This window comes from Anguilla anguilla, chromosome 1 (genome assembly GCF_013347855.1).
Source record: "Anguilla anguilla isolate fAngAng1 chromosome 1, fAngAng1.pri, whole genome shotgun sequence".
In the NCBI taxonomy this organism is placed as follows: domain Eukaryota; kingdom Metazoa; phylum Chordata; class Actinopteri; order Anguilliformes; family Anguillidae; genus Anguilla; species Anguilla anguilla.
In genome coordinates this window covers 5,905,986-5,928,427 of record NC_049201.1, presented here as the reverse complement: position 1 = coordinate 5,928,427, position 22,442 = coordinate 5,905,986, and the positions used below count along the sequence as shown (strand labels likewise).

Below are 22,442 nucleotides of genomic sequence, written 5' to 3'. Positions count from 1 at the left end.
ATCGCGCATTTCCCCTTTTTAAACATTTAAACGGCGTGCAAATCGGGCGTTTATCTCCCGAGGAGATGTAAAAAGAGAAACGAACGTGCGCGCTTCTCCGGCACTGAAAGGTCTTTTATGCTTTTCCTCGCGCCGTTTGATGCTTGTTCGTTGGCACGAGGCTGCAAATCTTGAAAGCGTGCGTCCTACATTTTTATACATTCTCCCTGCCTCGCTTTGTTTTGTTTCCGAGACTTCGCTCCGCAGGACTGAAAGTAATCATTATGCAAATGATTAACGGGCCAGTTGAAGTCTGAATTTGCGGCACTCACGTAATTCCAGGCATCCGCGGCTTCTCGGGGACAAACCGTGCTGTTACTTTCCAAAACTCCGTCTTCCGCAACACGCAAAAAAAAACAAAAAAACGCAATCTCCCACGCCACTCCGTTCGCTGCTGCTTCCCGTCCGTGGGGCAGACGCGGAAGTGACCGCAGGCCACCCTGTCAAAGTCTTAATCTCCTGCTCTTTAATTACCGCGATAATGCGCGTTAGCAGACCCCCGTTAGTCACTGTTGGCAGTGCTCTGTGAGTCTGCGGTACCTGTCGCTGTCCTTGTGTTGCCCGTGGCGCCGCTGAGTCACTCCTCAGTTCGGGGTGTGATTGCCAATTGCATCAGCCTGCCGTTTTGAGTCTGAAAGTTGTGCTATATACCGCTGCTTTGAAAAAGCCGTCCTCTGTCGCTTGATGGGAAAATAGCTTCTCGGCTTGATTGTGGCTGCCCTGAGATATTGTTTTAAGAGCTTCTGTATTTTCCTTGAGTTTAATAGGCATCTGCCCTGCACCAATTCTGATCTGTAATGGTTCTTCTCGTCATCTCAGTGTTGATTTTAAATGTCAGTAGTACATTGTAATAGTTTGGTCAAACCGTATTCTAAGCAATCCCACTGTCAATCTGTTCTATCATTTTGTATGTTTTATATATTTTCTACCCTTTGGAATGAACATGATTTTGCCAGTGAACGTGAGCTTTTTCAGTGGCTAATAGCTCTTCAGACCGAATGCGTCAAGCACATGCTTTTTGTGCGTTTTCCCTGGCGTCGCAGTAATTAAGTCTCCTGTCGGGAGGCCGTGTGGAGCAGCTCAGATTAATTAAAAGCGGCCCGAGCTGTGATGTGTCTGTCTGTCGCCGGCTCGTCTCCGAGAGTGACGGGAGATCGGAGCGCGCGGCGGCTGATGACACCTGTGGCACCTGCGCTCTTTCAGCTGCATACAGATGACTGAAAGGGCTCGAGGCCTGGCGTCTCTGAGGCGGTCCGTTAAAGCGAACGGCGAACGCAGTCAGACCGCGAGCGCCGGATTAGACCCTCGTGGTTCAGTCTGTCCGTCGTAAACGGCAGCGCATCTGGCCGCGCGCTTTGCCGGGAAGGGGCCGGGACCCTCCTCGGGGTCTGTTTCTTTTTTTTCGCGGTTAATGCGTCAGTTTTTGGCGTCCGGTCGTGTAGCGGTTTTCCCGATCCCATCCATCACGCCCGTCCCCGAGTCTCGGCCCGCGGCAATTCCCAGAATTCCGATTCCCCTCACTTCCATTGCGGCCTCGGTTCGATCGCCTTTACCGGCAGGTTCTCTCCGACAGCCGCCTGTGCAAACTCCACACAGAAAGGCCCCAAGCCAAGATTCGAACCCACGACCTTCTTGCTGTGGGTCAGTGCGCCAGTGCTAGCCACTATGCCACCGTGTCCGCCCGAAAATCTACATTAAGTGCAGTGATATTCCGCCTGGTTCCGTTCGCATCCAACACCGTGCTAGTGCCCACCGTGGGTCAAGTGTCCCTCGCCACGATGAAGAGGCAGCTCTGGCCGTGATGTCACACGAGGAAGGGGGGTGTTTTTGGACAGCAGAGTCACTCTCTGTCCCGTAGCTCATTAGTGACTTTTGTGATTTTGGGCTTCTGTGATTCGCCCATGCCAGCTGTGCCAGTTTGGCAGGCTGAACGGTTCGGGGTGTCCACTATCCCCTCATTATAACCGGGAAACTGAGCGGTAGAATAAAAGGGGGGGGGGGGCAGCTTGCTGCAAGCGATTCATGGGATGTGATTGCCAGCGTTTGCCCTCTGAAATTGACTGAGGACTTTGGAACAAGGGCGGTGGGGGGTTGGGGGGGATCTAAAATTTTGCCTGGGAATTTTGAGTAGTACTTAATCTTATATCCTTTATTTCTCATTGACATATTCAACTCAATGGGGCTTTTATACTTTATACTTATACATCCAATGAAATACTCTATCCTTTTATATTCACAAATGAATATATGAATTTATATTCATATATTCATCTCAATGGGACTTTCCTGGAAAAATAAAGGATATTTTAGAGGATATAAGAATAGGCACACTAGACAGCAGACAAAATACAAAGAAAAAGGGGGGAAAAATCTGACTCTTTCCCAGCACTTGTGAATAACAAATTGGAGGGCCGAAGAATACAGATAAAATGAATTGTTATAATTAACAAGCCAAATTAACTACATGAACAATTAGAATTTGGTACAGAGTGGCTGCGTTGTATATCCGTTCATCGTCGGGTGATTGAGGTCGGATGCATTACAGTAGTTTTGCCGGCCCGGCAAATTCCGTTGCTCTGGTTACGAGCCGACGGTAACCCTCGTCTGCAGGAGCACTTCAGCCGCGTTTCGTGAAGACGTACTGTGATAGTGGAAATCGCGAGCGCCTCGAACGGGAGAGCCGTTGTTTACGTCGCGCGGCGAGGCTGGGCGAACGCTAATTCTGCGCTAGTTTGCTAGCGAACGGGGTCGCGCGGAGAACACGACGAGCGCTGTTTGCAAATGAAAATCGTAACAGCGTTTTCCCAACTGTCAGCCAGCCTGCTCTCGGGCTGCATGGTGGATGAACGCTGACGTAGTGAGGCGTCCTCCACGTCTCTGTCGACTCCAGGATCTCAGTCTCTCCATCCCTGCTTTTATGAGTCTTTTTTCTATTTTTGGCTGGACCGCAACAGCGGGGCCAGCCCTGTAAACGCGAACGTCTGTGACTGAGTGACTGAGTGAGTGATGAAGTTACACCGCGCATGTCTGTGACTGAGTGATGAAGTTACACCATTGGTCGGCCGGTTCGGTCCAGCCATTTCCTAGGTTTTGACCTGGTCTTGTTTAACTCATCATTTACATTTAAGCGTGTCATGGATGGTCTTATCCAAAGTGAAAAACAGGTTTAGGAGACAGTTCTGAGGAATTAACCAGAGACACCACTGATGATTGGAGACCGTCCATAATCTTACAAAATTAAAGTCAGATGCTATAGTTGGTGGAAGCATATTCGCGCATGCATTTTATTTATCCTTTATTTAGCCTGGGAGGTCCCATTGAGATACAGTCTCTTCCTCTTGCAGGGGAGTCCTGCGTGTGTGCATGCGTGTGCTTGAGAGTGAGAGTGAGAGAGAGAAATAGAGAGAGAGAGCGGGAGAGAGAGCGGGAGAGAATGAGAGAGAGATAGAGAGACTGAGAGATAGAGAGAGAGGGAGAGAATGAGAGAGACTGAGAGATAGAGAGATAGATGTGTCCACCGATTGCATCGTTGCCTCTCAGCCTCACACATTGCTGAGTGTGTGTGTGTTTGAGAGTGAGAGAGAGAGGAAGAGAATGAGAGAGAGAGAGAGACTGAGAGATAGATAGAGAGAGTGAGAGAGAGGGAGAGAGAGATAGATGTGTCCACCGATTGCATCGTTGCCTTTTAGCCTCACACGTTGCCGCGTCTCCCCTCCTTATCCCCCATTGATCCGTGCCTCGGGGCCGCTCGACAAACAGCCTGTAAAACGCGCGCCTCTTTTACGGCTGCAGACCCATCCGTCCGACACCGGTTCCTCTGCGTCTTCGCTTTAGCTTTTATTTAATAACGACAGGGTTGAGAAATAAAACCCGCCCTGCCCCCAGCGGCATGCCGAATGTTAATGCCGCGGCTAAATCGAACCAAAGTCTGGATTAGTCTTCAAGCGCAGACGTCTGGTTAGGGATTCTTCCGCTGTCTTCTGAAAAAGCGGTGATATATGTATTAATACTGCGAAGTGACAGAATAAATACCTCATCTGTTAAACGCATCCCAAAAGTTATTCAATATAAATAAGACATTCCAGATAACACAGGGAGTAAAACAGAGAGTAATTTTCATTTTGATTAGACCTGCGGGTTCGCCCGTGTCACTGGGAAATCAATCTTGGAGGCAGAGTCGGTTTTGCATGTTAATCAATCAGAGGGAGCCCTATCACCCCCCCCCCCCCCCCCCCCCACCACCACCCTCGCAACCAATCACATCACAGCCTCTTATTCCTGCCCTGGCACCAGGGGTGGCATGCCTGCCCCGACTGTGCCCATAAAATATTTTAAACACTAACCTCACCACCCACCAACAAGCCAGCACCCGCCCATCAGTCACTAACGGGCGTTCTTCTCAGTTCAGGACTCAACGAAGCACAGCTTGAGAGTCGTTTAGCCTATTCTGCATAAATCCCCCAGGTCTGAACTGGGGAACAACCAGACTGACACAACACAATCGCAAGGCAGTGAGTCAGATTATTTATTTATTTGCCTGTTTTGTTTTATACTCTTTTTTTTCCCCATGCTTAACACTCAACAAATGTTGGTAGCAGTGAAGGCAACATGGTGGCAGTGGAGGTCTTTAGAGATTTGCTTTGGGAAAGATCTCTGTTTGACTACGCAGCGTAGAATCTGGCCCGTAAGCCCATGTTTGTGTTTGAGCATTAATGCATGAGCCCTGCAGATCTGTGATTGCTTCGCTTTGCTTTTTTTTTAAATAGGATTTTTCAAACTTGAAAGCTCAGCCTCTACTTTTTGCTGCCACAATTTTTTACTTAATGAGGAAGGTCACATGATCCTCAAACTTGATTCCTTATTGGTTCTTCACGTTGCAAACGGAGGGTAATGGGCTTCTGGATGCATCTGTTCTGCACCCGACGTGCACTTGCAGGCCAAATTGATTTTCAGTGAGCCTGCATCTGGTTGGCTACAGCGGGCTGTACTGGTGGTCTGAGGTCACTTTTGCAGTCACAGGCCCAGATGATCTAACCGTGAGTGATTGCGAAGGATGAGCTTTGCAATAAATGGAGGGCAGCAGATTGCTCCAAGTTTACAATGAGATTTATGTGACTTTTTCTGCAATATGCATAATTGCGTTCTGCTTCTGGGGAAATGTGAATATACTGCCTTAGATGCCAGATAGCGTTCTCCGCTCTCCTACTGGAAGCAGGAATCACAGATAATGGATTTGGTCAATGGTCTGGATTCAATCAACATCTGTCCTTAATGCTGACTCATAATTAAAAACAAGTGTTACAAATGGTGTGGTGAGTTCAGCCTTCATGACAAAAAATGAACTCTGTTAAAATCGACTGCCTGTCAAGAGGGGGAAAAACAAACAAACAAAAAAAAACACTTCCAGTTGTTTGAAATTCAACGTTTTTGATTTAAGCACGGCCAACGGTTAATGGCTGCTCATCCTGAGAGATTGTTCATCCTGTCTGTAGATCTCCTCAGATGGCCCACCAAATTATACCCCTGCCGAAAAGTCTGCGAAACCAAAGTAACGCAGGGTAGCTGAGGAACCGAGGGCAGGCAGGGTCCTCCCACCCCCCTCTACCCCACCCAACCCCACCCCACCCAAACCCCCCCCCCCCCACGCCTCTCCATTCCACCCCACCCAAACCCCCACCCCCCTCTACTCCTGTCCATCCCACCCCACCCAAACCCCCACCCGCATCTACGCCTCTCCATCCCACCCCAACCAACACCCACCTCTACTCCTCTCCATCCCACCCCACCCAAACCCCCACCCCCTTCTATGCCTCACCATCCCACCCCAACCAACACCCGCCTCTACGCCTCTCCATCCCACCCCACCCAAACCCCCCCCCCACGCCTCTCCATCCCACCCCACCCAACCCCCCCCCCCCCACCGCTGTGCGCCTGCACAAGGGAACCCTTTCAGAAGCGGAGTCCCCGTGCTTTTGGGAGGGTGGGGGGGGGGGGCTAACCAAGTAGAACGACTGATCTGAGTACTACGTCCTTTCCTCTTACACAGCAGCGAACGCTGACGATGTGAGCTGTGCTTCTGGCCTGTTTTTACTGTCTTCTCCTTCTCCATTTTGTGCAGAAAGACGGGGCTAAGTGTGCCCCCTCGCAAATCTTATCTGAGAAGGGCCGCTGTGGGTGCAGCTGTTTGTCTCAGCCCAGCTCTGGGACACCTGATTCAAGTAATTAACTAATCACTGTCGTTAATCAAGACCGTGATAAGTAGAAGCAGGTGTCTTAGTGCTGGGCTAAAACAAAAGCCTGCACCCACACCGGCCCTTTTTTGGGATAAGACCGGACGCCCTTGTCTTTTGGCTGACGCTGGCGACTCGAGCTTCGCCTCTCTCCCGTCTTCACTTCCCTTCTTCCTTGTGCGGCTCCACGCCCTGCTCCCTGACAGAGACGGATGACGAGCGGGGCTGATGACCAATCACGCGGGACTCCAGTGCAGTTAATTGAATTCTTAAAAGCGGAGCCTTCTGGCTGGTATCTGGGAGAGTGCAGATTCGGGCATCATCGTCCCCCCCACCCCCCCCCCCTCCCCGTCACACGGTCCGTTTGACTTTGGGAAATGATAATTGTAAAGGGGGCAGAAGGGGTGAGATTCTGCCAAGTCAGACACATTCAACCCAACCCCCCCCCACCCCCACCCCCCCTTAAAATCTTACCAAATCTCACGTGAAAATGAAAGGACATGCAAGTTATGCCACTTGAGGGGATGGAAGGGTGGGGGTCAATCTACCCTCTATAAATAATAATAATCATGATCATAAAAATAATAATAATTGAAGGTCGTATTTCCGTCACACTCGTCTTGGAGGACCGCAGGCATGCTGGGACATGGCCGCGCTGGTGAGGGCTAGCGGGGATGGCTAATGGTGTTCGCACTGTCGCCTGTGACATCACTCACAGCGATCCCTCAGCTTGTTAAAGCCCAAACTGTTGTCCTCGAAATCGGAAGTCCTGTGAAAGACGCCATTAAAAAGGGTGTCGCTTGAACCACCGGAAATGTTGTGTCGTGGCTCTTCAACACAGCACAAGGACCAACATTCTGTCTCGAATATGGAAAAAGAATAATAATAATAATAACATGTCACACAATAGGTTTTCACGAGAACTGGAGTCATGAGCCGTTGTAAAACCTGCCACCGTTTGTATGTGTCTAAGCCCAACAAAGGACGCTGTGTCTTCATTCAAATAACCCTGTACTTTTATGTTCACAATTCCAGGTTTGTTGTATTCAAATTTTTACTGCTAACTTCCCATTTTGCACCAGGTAGCTGTTTTGTCTGTGCATATGACCGTCAGAGGCTTACCTACAGTCAGTCATACTGTATGTTAAGAGCTACAAGGCACATAAAATAAAATAAAAACTGCACATGTTCTGTAGTGCAAATGACATTATTCGATTTTTGGCCGACTTTGATGAAGTCTGTTTAAATCAATAGATTTAAACAAAAAACAAAAAAATCATTTTAGAAAAATGTGTAGATTTAAAAAGCCACTTTTAGAGTATATATTAGCGTTTGAAGGGTATGGTTTAAAATAAACATGAAGGTTCCTCTGCCCTCCACTGCACATTTGCTGAACCAAAACAATCCATGTTGTTAAGAGTAGCATAATGGTAATCTATCTTGATCTCACTGCTAGGACTATTATATTTGACAGCATAATGATAAAGACTGGGCTCAGTAGGAACGGAGACCTTCAGTTCATCATCCAAGCAGTCTGATTCATTGCGCAGAGGGCAGAAGTTTAGCGTTGAAAAGCCTGCACTAAGAGGTCCCCGTCGAAAACACCAGCGGTTTCCTCTTTAGCGATGATAAGACCTGACCCTGAATTTGCCTCCCAGAGCACAGTTTGCCTCATCGTTTAATGCAAGTACATCAAATCAAAGCTTCCTTTTTCCAAAGCGGGCTTTTTCACGGATCATCTGCCTTTGCTGTTGGGCTGTCTCTCTCTCTCTCTCTCTCTTGCTTCCTCCTTCCTTTCTCTCTCTCTCTCTGGCTGGTCTGCTCTCTGCTGCCACCCGCTGGCTTCAGCAGGCGGTGCTGTCGAGCAGCAGGTGTCACGCTGCGGTGGAGGGCGGTGGGGGGGGGGGTAGGCGTGACAGATGAGGCCTCCGCCGTTTCGTCATTTTTCAGGGGAGGGGCGGGGGGCGCAGGAGCACAGCCCCCCCCCCCCCCCCCCCCGCCTGTCACCTCCACTTCTCTCCGTTGCCTGTACATCACTCCCCCGGAGCGAGTCAGAATGCAGGAGCTCCAGTGACACAATCCCACAATCCCCTGCAAACCCACCGCCTCGTGTGGCTCATTCGCTCCTGCCCGGCCCCATTCGTCAACCTCCGTCAGAAACGGAGCGCTGCGTTTTGGGGGGGGGGGGGGGGCGGGGGGGCGTTTGGACCTGCGGGGCCTGGGTTCCCTACAGCCCCGATGTTTGACATTTCACAGCAGGGCAGAGGCATCACCTCAGCGGGAGGATGCTCCTCTCACTCAGTGCTGAAGTTACCCTTGAATTGGTGTTGCTCAGTCTTGGCTCAACAGGCCACAGCATAGCAACATACCGTATAATCATTGTTATCAATCTCATTTGAATTACATGTATTCCCAGTTCAATTTACTGATAACATATCATCTTTGATAGCAATGGCAATCGCCAGTAAGCAAGCACGCAAATGAAATCTGTTGTTGCTTCCCCCAACGAACCGTCAAATCGGACGTCGGGCGTGTGCGTTACGTCCTCTGGCTCCTCCTTTTTTTAATTTTTTTTTTTTTTTTTTTTCCGTTTTTGAGTTCCACCGCCGGTGATTAAAATGGGCATCGAGGCCGAGACTGTGCAGACGGTGCCGCGCCGGTGCGACACGCCGAGCTGTTAAACAGGTGCATTAATTACCATGGCAGCCGTCCATCTCATGTGTCTTGTTCGCAGAATACAAATATGGCTGTGATCCAGCGCCACTCAGAGGGAGCTGGGCGGTGGGCGGGGGGTGGGCGGTGGGGTGGGGGGGGGGGGGGGGGGGGTGTTTGGCGGGCGTGCAGTAAAGGCTGCCCACGTTAAACTGAAAAAAAAAAAAGATCTCGATTGTTTCACGGCTTTCCCAGCTGTTTGGGAAATGTTAAGGCGGTCGGGGGAACCAGGAAAAATTTCCGCACTTTGTGGAGTGACACGACTGGATTTCAGTTACTTCATTTCAGCCGTGAAAACGGATTTGTGTGTTTATCTTTCACGGAAACGAGTCAGCTCGCTGGCTTCGTCTGGCCCCTTGTATAGCCGAGAGGCGCAAATTACGTCCAAAAGCACTCCCTTTTTAATCTCCGTCGAATAACTCTCTAGTTTCTGAACGTAGGATTTTTTAAATATTTCTGTCATGCATGGGGGTCTTGTGACTTAAATATGTCAAATCTTCCCGCATTAAAGCCAGGGCTGCGTTTGAAGAGCAAACAGACAATCGGTCTTACCTCCTGAGCTATGTCGCCTCATACCTACCTTTTGCTCAGTTTACACTATTTCGTCACCACGAGTAGTAGCTGATGAAAACACGCACAGACCATGGAGAAGTCACTTCCTTGTAGTGTTACGCGCTTCAGAAAATATTGTTTTTTTTTTCAAATAATAGGCTCTACCAACTAATTCATATTATATCCAGGCCAAAACTTTTCCTGATAGGGACAAGTCTTGTGAAAAAAAATGAGGGGTTGCATGAGGGGTTATCTATTAGATAAGTCTGTTTAATCTGTAAAAAAAAAAAAAAAAAAACTGAGGATAGTGAAAAAACACCCAAATCTCCCTGGGTCTCTAAGGGCTATACTCAGCTCCAATTTTACAAACTTGAAGGATGAATGTGCCATTGTAGTTCTAGGACTTATTCATTAAATTACACCTACTCAGGAAATTGTTCATGAATGGCTCAAATCATAATGAGCTAAATTAGATATTATTAAGCATTATTATTATTACATTTTCATAAGTGGAGTAACCTGTACTTAGTATTAGTTGTATTCATAAAAAAAGATGTGAAATTGTTAAAGGAAGTGACAGCACCATGAAGAATTGGGTAGGCATATTGCACACACTTATGAATATGCATTTGTCAAAGGCACCATTTTACGAACCTTCGCTTTTGTCTCAAGTACCCTTCAGAAATTCTAAAGAAACTCGGTGCTTTTTTTATTTTATTGCATTTGTGCTTAATCATCCACTGATCCCCACACATCAAACTGGTCTTAAAAGGACTGCCGCGAAAATAATTAGTGTAGCGTAGTGCCACAGCTGAAGCTCCGGCACTTGGAGCGGACACGGGCGAACGCGTCCTCGGAGCGCGTCTATCTGCGGAATCATCGAAATCCCAAAAGCCTCGTCGCAGCAGTTCAATACGTGGAAATCAGTTCGGCTCTTAAGAGCTCTGCCCAAAAAAATGAAAGCGAATCACTTCCGCATTTACGTCACTGCTATCGACGGCCGAGATCAGCAACAAAAAACCCACGGCAGTTTTTTTTTGTTTTTTATGAGCTCGGTGGAGACGGGACCGGGCTATTTGCATAGATATGCAAATCCGCAGGTACATGCTAGTGCAGAGACGATGCTATCTGCCCGCCGCGCGGTGCGTTTATCCACCGGCGAGTCCCGCTGTCTCTATCCGCGCTTTGTTCTGTCTGGCAGCCATGCCGGTCGTTGTGTCCTCGGAAGACATGGTATGCAAATCGGGGGGGGGGGGGGGGGGGGGCTGTTACCAGCCTCTGTAGCGGTGGTTCCCCAAGTGGTGGGCGTGCACTCCGGGGGGGGGGGGGGGGGGGGGGGGGGCACAGAGAGATAACAGGGAGGTATGGTGGAGGTTGGTGCAGAATGGGATGGGGGGGGGGGGGCTTAAAATGTCCTATTATCAAAAAAGGGGGGGGGGGGGGGGACCACTGCTCTGTAGGAAGATTTGTGTCAAGGGAGAGTTCAGTTTTCGATGCCGTGACAGGTTATGATGGCGTATAAGATTAGGACGACATTTGGTCTGTTTTTTTTTCCGGGGTAAGCTCATTTTTTATTTCCTGTTTAACTTCTTCCTTCCTACATTTGGAATAGCCATCACAGGTAGATCTTCCATCTGGCTGGACAGACGTGTGTGTTTGGGTGTGTGTGTGTGTGTGTGTGTGTGTGTGTGTGTGTGTGTGTGTGGGTGTGGGTGTGTGGGTGTGTGTGTGTGTGTGTGCGTGTGCATGTGTGTATGTGTGTGTGTGTGTGATAGTGTATGCGTGTGTGTTTGTACACACAAACTTGCAATTGCATTGAGAAGTAGAGCTGGACTGTGCATGCCACCTGAAAAGCCATTTTGATATTTGTGAAGTTCCCGTCTTTAAATAGCTGATTCGTGAAGCGGTTGTCAAGGGAAACAAAATGCCCGAGGCGCCGAGATGAAGCGAGGAACGCAGGTACAAGTGTGATTTTAAAGACGTGTTCGATTCGTTAGGATTTCGCACCGCTGCCCGCCGTCTCCTTCAACGGCTTTAGAAATGACTGCTTTCTCCCTGTCCCTAATGTACTCTGCGGAACTAGCTTTGACTGTGAAATCGTCCAACGTAGCCTCACAGTGGACACAAGTGCATAATCTTGGATTGCAAATGGTTTGGATCAGAGGGTTTCGACCTTTTCTGATCAAGGGAATCCCATAGAGGTTCAAAAGCATCCAGGGGACCCCCATCATAAGTTAAAAATGTATATTAAGAAAGAAAAAAAAAAGGTTTATGTAGTGAAATATTTCCCCAAATCTATATGTAGTCATTGCATATCAAGTCTGGGACCCTCCTATAGGAACTTCAAGGACCCCCAGTAGTGCACAGACCCCCTGTTGAAAACCCAGGGTTTAGATCAGGGTGACCCCCAACCTTGTTCCAGAAGATTTTTTTTTTCAGTGTAGGTTTTCACTACAACCCTAACAAAGCTAGAGATCTCATCGAGCTGCTAATCAGTAGAATAAGATGTGCCCAATTAGGGTTGATATGAAAGCCTACAGGACGGTCGATCTCTGGGCAGCCCTGGTTAAGATGCTCGTGATTATCACACGCAGGGTTTCCATACTGTGTGTAACCGCTGTGGGAGAACAGCTCAAAGCAAACGGCAAACGCATTCCTCTGCCTCTCCTCACGCACAGGGACCTCGCCCACCCCGCAGATCCCCCTGCAGGGGCAGTACCAGTGCCACCAGGGACCCGAGATCGCCATGGGGCAGAAGTGCGACTTCAGCGCGGACTGCCCGCTCGGAGACGACGAGGGAGATATGTGCCGTGAGTATCCGCTGCCGAAAAATATCTGGTACCCAAAAATTTGGAAAAGTATCTGCTGCGGAAAAGTATAGGAAAGTATCGGCTAACGAAATGTAGAAAAGGATCCAGTACAGAAAAATGTAGAAAAGTATCCAAAACCGAAAAATGTAGAAAAGTATTCGGTACAGAAAAATATAAAAAAAGTATCCAGTACAGAAAAATGTAGAAAAGTATCGTGTACAGAAAAATATAGAAAAGTATCCGGTACTGAGAGAGAGATTACCAAGCACTGCCACTATCTGAAGGCACAGAGCTCAGCGGCCAGACTATAGACAGTAGTTCTGTGGAAAAGCTGTTATGGGTGTATGTGTATAGAAAAGTATCGGGGACAGAATAATATATAAATGTATCCGCTACCGAAAAATATAGAAAAGTATCCGGTACTGAGAGAGAGATTACCAAACACTGCCATCATCTGAAGGCACAGAGCTCAGCGGCCAGACTATAGACAGTAGTTCTGTGGAAAAGCTGTTATGGGTGTGTGTTTGACATGTATCCCACAGTGCCTTGCCTCAGCCGAACCGTGCTCTCTAGTAACACGGTGTTCCCTTCACATGTCACACGCATAAAAACGTGTTTCACCTTCCAGAACTCAGTGGGAGCGGTGGTACTGTGCTGAGCAATGTCTGCTTACTCTTATTGTGTGTGTCTGTGTGTGTGTGTGTGTGTGTCTTATGATGACGATAATAATTATGATACTGATGATAATGATGATTATAATTATTAATTGCCTGTCATAACAAGAAACCTTTTTGAATTGAGAGAGAGAGAGAGAGAGAAAAGCTGGTGTCAAGGCTGTCAGATTTATTGTGGGAATGTTTTTTTTTTAAGTCTGTTGAAAGTCTGTTGCAATACCAGTCTGATAATCCTGCAACGGAGAGCCCATAAATCCCAATCTAATTGCTTTTTTTTAATTGAAGTGAAAGTTCTGATGGTAATTGGTAGATGTTCGGCCATGTTAATCCGAGGTATAGCCATCCCTCCTGGAGGAGGTGTCTGGGGAACCGAACAGACCTCTTCCTCTTTAAATGAAAGTATGACAGCTTTCCACTCAGCATTTGTTCTCCTTGCACATTTATTCACTGTGCAGCTGAATCTCTCCCTCACATTCACACAGTTCATTTCATTCAGAGACGTAATTAATGATCCAGGGGGAGAGCCGGCCTATTTTAACTGTAGGAGGAAATTCATGCCCCTGACACAAGCTATTCCATCAGTGCTGATGATTCTGTGTATCTGCCTCTGACAGTGGCAGCTCCATCTGTATGATCAGTGCCTTGTGTAAGATCAGTGTCATGGGTAAGATCAGTGTCATGGGTAAGATCAGTGCCACGTGTAAGATCAGTGTCATGGGTAAGATCAATGCCATCTGTAAGATCAGTGCCACGTGTAAGATCAGTGGCATTCATAAGATCAGTGCCATGTGTAAGATCAGTGTCATATGTAAGATCAGTACCATGGGTAAGATTAGTACCATGTGTAAGATCAGTACCATGTGTAAGATCAGTGCCATCTGTAAGATCAGTGCTATGTCTACGATCAGTGCCTTGTGTAAGATCAGTGCCATCTATAAGATCAGTGCCATATGTAAGATCGGTGCCATTTGTAAGATCAGTGCCATGTGTAAGATCAGTGCCGTTTGTAAGATCAGTATCATCAGTACCAAATGTGTGAATGAATACAACAGGATGCTTTATCGTCGGTGCTGTGTGATGGCGCTGTGCGGTACATGCGTAGGTGTTCTCCTGATGCTGTACTCAGGAAGGGGGACAGATGGTTCCAGAACAGTTTGAGTGCGCAGCGTCTACGTTTTCTCTTCATGCGTGAGCCGGGGATTCATTACTGCGTGGCCTTTTGTTAATTTATACATGTATTTTATTCATGTATTTTCAGTTCTTTCTAATGGTAACCAAGTTTGATACCCTCTCTCTCTCTCTCTCTCTCTCTCTCTCTCTCTCTCTCTCTCTCTCTCTCTCTCTCTCTCTCTCTCCCTCTCTCTCTCTCTCTCTCTCTCTCTCTCTCTCTCTCTCTCTCTCTCCATTCAATTCAGTTGGCTTTAATGGAACATCAAGTATATTTTGTGCTTAGTATGTAATTCTGTGAAGGCCTTGCTCAAACAACAGATGACAAAGAAGTTATGGTCACATTTGCAATCAAATACAAATAAATTAATTAATAAGAGCATAAAAATCTACATGACAATGACCATTGATTATAAATTATCCATTTTTTACCATGCCGCTGATGAATCACTCAGCTGTGAAGTGGAAACATCTTAGACCACCAATGCTGAACATTACCGTTGCTCTCTCCCCCTCTCTTTCATGATTATTATTATCATTGTTTTTGTAGTTTTTTTTTTGACCTTTGGTTTTTTGTGCATGTGTATGTGTCTGTGAGCGGGCATTTCTGATGATGTGGTGGACATTTGGGTCTCGTTTGCTGTATTTTTCTGTCCTGAGGAATAAAAGGAGACCCAGAAGTTGTTCTGTCTGTTTCAGCTCTAATTCATCTGCTGCTTGAGCCTATTTTAGGTTGCACATGGGTCCGGCCTGAATGTATTATGAAGTAAAAAAACGAGCTCAGCTTTTGTCAGTCAAAGGGAATTTCTAACACTGCAGACAGTCAGTTTCCTTCAAAGAGATACCAGGTCGATATGTATACACTCACAGGCTTAGTGGCCATAAGTTCTGTGTCTCTCACTTCTTCACAGATATTTTGTTTCCCTTGACAACCGCTTCACAAATCAATGATCAGGACAGTAAGACATCCAATTTCATCTTGCGGCGACCAATGAAAAATTGAGAATCCAACACTAATCGGTGGCAGAAGCCAACGGGAATCACACCCCCCGCCACACCTCCAACACCCACTCGCTGTCAGATGCCTACTTGTGGGCTTAATGGCATTGATTGCGTGGAAATGTATTTCAGACTTTTTCAGAATTCCCCAGCATTCAAAACTCGTTTTTTTTTTTTTTCTCTTCCTTGTTAGAAGTTCGAAAGTACGTTCAGATCATTAAAATTAAATAAAGGTTGCAGATTTGCCATGTGTTGTGAAATGTACTGTTCTGGAGGCAAGGAACTGGTCCTTATTCAGTTACTTTTTTCATTAGTTTGTGGTGCCAGTGGTTTTGCTGATTGCTCCTTATATAAAGAGTCCCATCAGCAGATCTAAAATGGTAACAGTTTTATATAAACAGACCCATAACTAAAAGAACAGATCTTGGCATAGTTGGTAAAAAAAAAAAAAAAAAACTATGTGCAAAGCCTTACTTCTGTCATCTCTTCCATGTATTCCTCTGGTGCCTCACTAGTGCTGGATTTGCAAATTGAAGTTTTACATGTGGCTTCATACTTGACGTCATGTCAATAGGAGTTTAGTGTGAGATAGCAAACCATAAACGGTCATTGTTTTATGTATTTTAATTATTTATCATTGTAGTTTACTCACATGCATATTAAGGGGGGGATAGTGCTGTGGTGTAGTCGGTCATTAAAGGTAATCTATGAATTATCTGTATTTTTATGTCTTTTTTGGGACACGCAATGCACTCTGAAATGCTCTTCAAACATCGTCCGTCCTGAAGGAACGAGAAAAAAAGAGTATATTGTTTCTTTAGTGAACTCTCCGACATCCTCGCTGGATGTGAAAATGGAGCCAAAAGGTCTCTTTTTTCACATTCAGCTTTTTCCTCCCAGACCCTTTTCACCGGTTCATCAGTTTATCAAATGTTTTCTGGGAGTCCTTTTTTTATTATTTTATTTTATTTGCAACAATCTTTCTGTCTCGCTTTCCGTCTCTGGGCAATAGCTCTTCAGAAAAAGGTGAACTGGCATTATTGCGGGGGCCGCTTTTTTGCTGACACCAGATTGAGGGCCCGGATATCCATTCCGCTCAGAGGAAAAATCCCCTCACGTCGCAGGGGGACGGAAAAATACGGCCCTTCTGGGTTTCGGAGAGTAACCCCAGCGCTTTTAAAGTGGGCCGAGAACTGGCAGCGCTGATAAGTAAAGCTGTACGGACGGCACTTTGGTCCGGCGAGGGGGGGTTCGGCGCCTGGGACGCTGTTATCTCCCTCTCGAACGTTTCAGCGCCAGCGAGAGGTGCTCATCGTCAACAGGAATCCATTTTTATGGCGCGAAGGTGAATTAGTTCGCTCTCTTCACTCTCTGCACCAGAGATGCCCAACTCCAAAGAAAGAGTGAGTGCAAGGGAGAAAGAGGGGCAGAGAGAAATGGTGGGGGGGGGGGGGGGGGGGGAGAGAGAGAGCCAGGCAGAGGAAGAGAGAGGGACAGGAGATGATCTACCGAGAGTCTCTTTATTAATGATTGATATGTAATATCCTTATTTGTAGTGTAAACGTAAGATACAAGCCAATACACTGTATCGTATTGCATTTGTGTTTGTTGTGTGTAATATCAGCTCAGTATAAGTATATATAAGCGTATAAGTTATAACTGAGTTGAATTCATGGTTGCTGCAGACACTTGAAGTGAATTGAATTTATGGTGTCTGTGGGATAAAAAAAAGCTGTTACTGAACTGAATTGAATTGTGTGGGTGAGATTTTCTCTCAGACTCAGGTTATGTGGTGTAGGGGTCCCTCATCTCTAAAGCCCTGATTGTGTGCTGGAGACAGAGCGGTTCAGAGCGATCCACAGACGCATCTCTGTCTCCGTCTGTGCGCTCGAGCCCGGCCCTCTGATCCTCTTGGCATCTCACATCTCAAAGTGCCATCCAATGCCCGTCCTCCCTCTGTCTTCCAGCTCTTTCTTTCCCCTATCTTCCCCTCCTCTTCTCCTTCTATCACCCTGTCCATCTCTCTCTCTCCTCGCCTTTGCTCCTTTTCACTCACGGCCTCCCCCTCCCTCTCTTTCTCTCTCTCTCCTCCTCTGTTCGTTTCCAGCTCGTCTCTTTCCGATGTCAGAGCTGTTGTGCGGCTGTCAGATCAGCCATTAGCTCCCTAACCTCTCTCCTCCCCTCCTCCCCTCATCCCCTCTTTCTCCTTGCTCAACCACTTTTTTTTCCTGTGATGCTACACTCCTCGTTGTCATCCTGTCATTTCCCTCTCCTTCCTTACTAAACTCCTTTCTTTTCTCTCGTTCAGGTCAGTTTCTGAACGGCACCTACTGTTCGTTTGAAGATGGCGACTGTGGATGGAGGTCCGTATCACCCAGAGGCCCCAAGTGGAGGGTCGTCGAGACGCAGCCAGGGGGCGCCACACCCAGCTGTCCTTCTTCAGGTGCTGGTCACGTGACTGTTAAAGAGAACGCAACGCTGATTGTTTATAACTGCAAGCGCAGTTTGGTATCAGTTAAGCAGAGGTGTGAACATAGGACAGGATGGTAAATCACTATGGCTGTATCGATGAATCTAAATATGCATCCTGTCGTGTGTGTGGACGTGTGTGTGTGTGTGTGTGTGTGTCTGTGTACATGTGTGTGCATATGTGTGTGTGTGTATTTGTGTGTGTGTACGCACGTGTGTGTGTGTGTGTATGTGTGTGTGTGCATGGTCATGTATGTGTCTGTGTGTGCGTATGTGTGTGTGTGTGTGTGTGTGTGTGTGTATGTGCGTGTGTGTGTGTGTGCGTATGTGTGTGTGTATGCGTGCGTGCGTGTGTGTGTGCGTATGTGTGTGTGTGTGTGCGTATGTGTGTGTGTGTGTGTGTGCGTATGTGTGTGTGTGTGTGTGCATGTGTGCGTGCGTGTGTGTGTGTGTGTGTGCGTATGTGTGTGTGTATGCGTACGTGCGTGTGTGTGTGTGTGTGTGTGCAGGAGCTGTAATGATGGTGGACAGTAGCCATTCTAAAGGGCAGCAGGGAGCAGCTTCAGTGAGGAGCCCTCTGTTCCCACCGCCGCTCAGGAACTCCCGCTGCGAGGTGAGACGCCGACTCCTCCAACCCTGCACTGGGCCCATATGACCCAGCACTTCACTAACCCTGCACTGGGACTATACGACCCAGCACTTCACCAACCCCGCACTGGGACTATACGACCCAGCACTTCACCAGCAATGCACTGGGCCTATACGACCCAGCACTTCACCAACCCCGCACTGGGCCCATACGACCCAGCACTTCACCAACCCCGCACTGGGCCTATACGACCGAGCACTTCACCAACCCTGCACTGGGCCTATATGACCCAGCACTTCACCAACCTCGCACTGGGCCTATACGACCCAGCACTTCACCAACACTGCATTGCTTCATAAGGTCCATACAACCCAGTGCTCCACCAACTCCGCACTGCTTCAGAAAGCCATACGACCCAGCACTTCACCAACACTGCATTGCTTCATAAGGTCCATACAACCCAGTGCTCCACCAACTCTGCACTGCTTCATAAGGCCCATACGACAGCTGCAACATCTCAGACCCCCACAAACAATTTAACATAAACCTTCCCTCAGATCAGCATCAGCACTAATTGCAATTAATCACGAACAAGGTTTTCATTTGCTTTTCAAATAAGTGCACTGATTTTTCACTTTCTGTAAAGTTTTTGCTAAACTTGGAGTTGTGTGGTGCTTCCCGGAAAGACACGTACTCATTACACTGTGTGACCTTTGACCTCTGCACACCTCAGCAGCTCAGTGGGGCATCGGTTTGAGTGACAGGGCGTAGTGAGCTCCATGGTGATGGTGGGGGGTGGGGGGAGGGGGGGGTGTTGAGGAGCGGTGGGACGAAGGGAGGAGAAGGGGAGTGTGTATGTGTATGTGAGGATGGCCTGATTGACAGATCATAGGCCGCACCCTCCTGGCTCGGGGCGGCTGCCCCAGGGCACGCCTGTGGCGGCCCAGCTGTACCCGGGCTCTGACACGAACCTGAAGAGACCGAGCCATCGCTCCAGAGTAACACCCCCCGCCCCTGCATCCCCTCTCCTCCCCCAGCGCCCCCTGGCTGGCCTCTCCACCGAAAGGGAAGATTAATAAACTGTGCGGTTATTAAAAAAGCTTCGCTTGACGGTATAACAGTACCCTGTGAATGGGAGGCCATTTACATTGTGCCGATAGCACTTAAGGCTGGATCAATGCGCTAACTAGCCGAAGGTACATAAAAAAGAAAACCACATTCTGGCAAGTAAACCTTAAAAAAAATTCCGATTTTTAAAATTCTGACCGATGTTTGACCCCGCAGGTGCGGTTTTGGCTGTGTTCCGGAGGCTCCCAGTGGGGGGCGCTGTCTCTCTCGCTGGCGGAGAACAGCACGGGCCCGGAGAAGCTGCGCAGGCTGTGGCACGCCGGCGTGGAGGACGACAGGGAGCCGGGCTGGAGGCTCGTCGCCGTCCCTCTGTACAACCTGACAGACTGGTACGGCCTGTCACAGTGGACCCTGAAACAAAACCATCTTTACACACGATAATTGCTATATATATAGCACCTACCGTATTACGTCATTTATTAAACGACTGTAAACGTGTTATAATTTCCCTAATCAAAGAGCTGAAGACTCCGCACAGCTCACCACTGGGGTGCAGTCACTGGAGAACTAGGAGCGGTTTTTTTTTAATTTTTTTTTTTTACATTTAATACCGCTATATTAATAAATGCAATAATTTATCACCACCTCCTCCTTTTCAAATGCAAATTTTGCAAATAGCATTACCTTTTTGAGATAACCCCCGCCGCTTCCACGCCGAAAACTTTAATGAGTCCCACGGGGTCAGGCTCAGGAAGGGGGGGGGGGGGGGGGGGGGGGGCTCGCGACGCATTGAAAGCCCTCCGCGAGCCCGTCCAATCAAAGCTGCAGACTCACCCATTCATCCAGGCTTTCCTCCAATCAGCCGCGGCGCTTGATTCCTGGCTTGGAGAGCAGAAGGGAGAGTGATAAAAAAAAAAAAGTGCCGGTTTTTTTGTCGCGGTGCCCCAGATTGGGATCTCTCTCTCTCTCTTTTTATTGGGGAGGCGCGCTGGGTGAGAGGGTGATTACAGAGTGAAGCCTGGCGCCCTCCTGAGCACGCACACGCGTGAACGTCCGTGTCGGAGGCTTTCTCCCGATAAGGGGGGATGGGGGGGGGGGGGCGTGTTCTCCGCCCCGGCGCTGAAGATGAACGTGCAGGTCGCGTGGGGTTACTCACGGCGTCGGGGGAAACGGGCACGGGCGTGGCCGACGGCTGTCTGTCGAACGCCGGCGAACGTTTCGTTCGCTCCTCAGAACCGCGAGCGGAACGGTTTTGTCGCTCTGCGGTGAGCCAGAACAGGGGCTGCTGGTTCTGTTGAGGGCGAAAGACGTCACTTTTGTCTGTCGCTTTGGAGAAAAGCATCCGCTAAATAAATGTAATGCAATGTAATGTAATGTTACATTGTGTAACAGGCAGGGGTGTCACAGTGGGGGGAGGTAGGGGGGTCAGAAGGCCGGGCCTAAAAAGTTTGTTTTTGTCTATAATTTTAAGGGGGCCCACGGAGACTGCATATGCACAGGGCCCAAAATATCATACTTTCAAACTTACAAACCTTTTTAAAAAATGTTTTAAAACTTTTACATAGTACCATACGGACAGCTGGAAAAGTACTGAAGTAATTCGGACTCAGTAGCTTGCTCAAGGCCATAGCCTTGCTCACAGCCATTGTAAGACTGTGTCCTGCCTGAGAATCGAACCTGCAACCTGCAGTTTACTTTATCCACGCTGTGGATAGTAAAAATAAAAATAAATAAACTGTAAATAATTTAGATATTACAGACCTGTGTTTCTAGCAGTTGCAGCTGAAATTTGCTGTGCGTGGATCGTACTAGTCCTTCATTAACGTATTGGCTCGGTGAGTCACTGGCACAGAGTCTTTATTGGAGGTTAACATGTCACACAGTTAAATCTTCTGTATTACTTCAGCTCTCACGGTTTATGAGTTCACACTTATTTAGTTCTTCATCAGTATAATATGAGGGCGGCGGCCTAACATTCTGACTGGGGAACCGTTACACTCACCAGTGTTTCTCAGGGGTTGCAGGTATGATTCCCAGGTGGGGCACTGAAATTGGGCCATTGAGCACGGTACGTTTTTTTTTTCGGAAGATGGACTCTGGGTTCGCTGGAGGACACAGCGAGGGATGGAGGATGGAGTGCAAAATCCAGGGCCGTCCTCAAAAATACAACCGGCACCCTCTCCATAAAACAATCAGTGACCACGGGAGAACATTCAGCACTTTCCCCAGCTGGTTTAATTCCCCAGTAGGTTTCTCAACATGGTTCAGAAGATCCTTCCTACCTGAGGCCGTCCGATTACCAAATAGGGCTACTCAGCGCAACGGAACTTTTACATCTGCACTTTTATATCCGTTTTTTTTTTTTCATCTGTTATGATGAACAATACTGTTTTGTTTTTTGCTATCGTGTGTTTTTATTGCTTGGTGCCTTTGAGTTTGGTGAAGGAGTCTGTTTCCCTTTGGGGATTAATAAAGTGTATCCCATCTCATCTCAGAATGTAATGTCAGTCGGTTAGTAGCGGTGTATTTGCTTTGCCTGGTTTGGGTCATTGTCTGTGGGAGTAGGTTAATTCCCCCCTCTGCCTCCGACAGGTTCTGGCTGCAGTTCGGCACCAACAGCGTGTCCGGCCGAGGGTCCTATTTCAAACTGGACAACTTCTCTCTCAGCATGGACTGTTTCCTGACATGTAAGTACCATGGCAACCGTATCATAGCAACGACATCGCAACAATGACCACCTACCTAAGTGTACAGTATGCTGTATTTGGTGGGCTCACTGATTTTCTAGCTTACTGGTCTGCCATTTTATGTATTACATGTAGAATGCAGAATACAGTGTATGTAACTGGACATGTCTTGGAGGTGAGTTCAAGGGTTGGCTTCTCCCTTTTTTATTTTTCATTGTCATTTTTTTTTTTTTAGAGTAACAGCTGCAGTCAGCTCCCCCGCCGGGCAGCCAATAGGGCTTTTCGCTGAATCCAGTCCAGCTCAGGTCCATTTGCTGAACGTCGATACCTGGAGCAGCAGGTCGAGATCCTTTAGTGCATATCGCCTTAATCAAGTACAGTAGAGCTAATTGAGGGGGTCAATCACCTGAGGGCGACATTATCTGGCAACCCCTGCTGAGGTCGAA

General features: G+C 47.9%; 1 protein-coding gene across 1 annotated transcript in view; it reads left to right on the top strand.

Moving 5' to 3' along the window:
- alk (ALK receptor tyrosine kinase) overlaps window positions 1-22,442 on the top strand; it is a 349,900-nt gene that overhangs the window by 278,688 nt on the left and 48,770 nt on the right. The window contains exons 6-10 of the mRNA XM_035435053.1: window positions 12,212-12,343; window positions 17,492-17,626; window positions 18,162-18,265; window positions 19,526-19,698; window positions 21,902-21,996. Of these exons, the coding sequence (XP_035290944.1) occupies window positions 12,212-12,343; window positions 17,492-17,626; window positions 18,162-18,265; window positions 19,526-19,698; window positions 21,902-21,996 (639 nt within the window). The remainder of the gene's footprint in view (window positions 1-12,211; window positions 12,344-17,491; window positions 17,627-18,161; window positions 18,266-19,525; window positions 19,699-21,901; window positions 21,997-22,442) is intronic.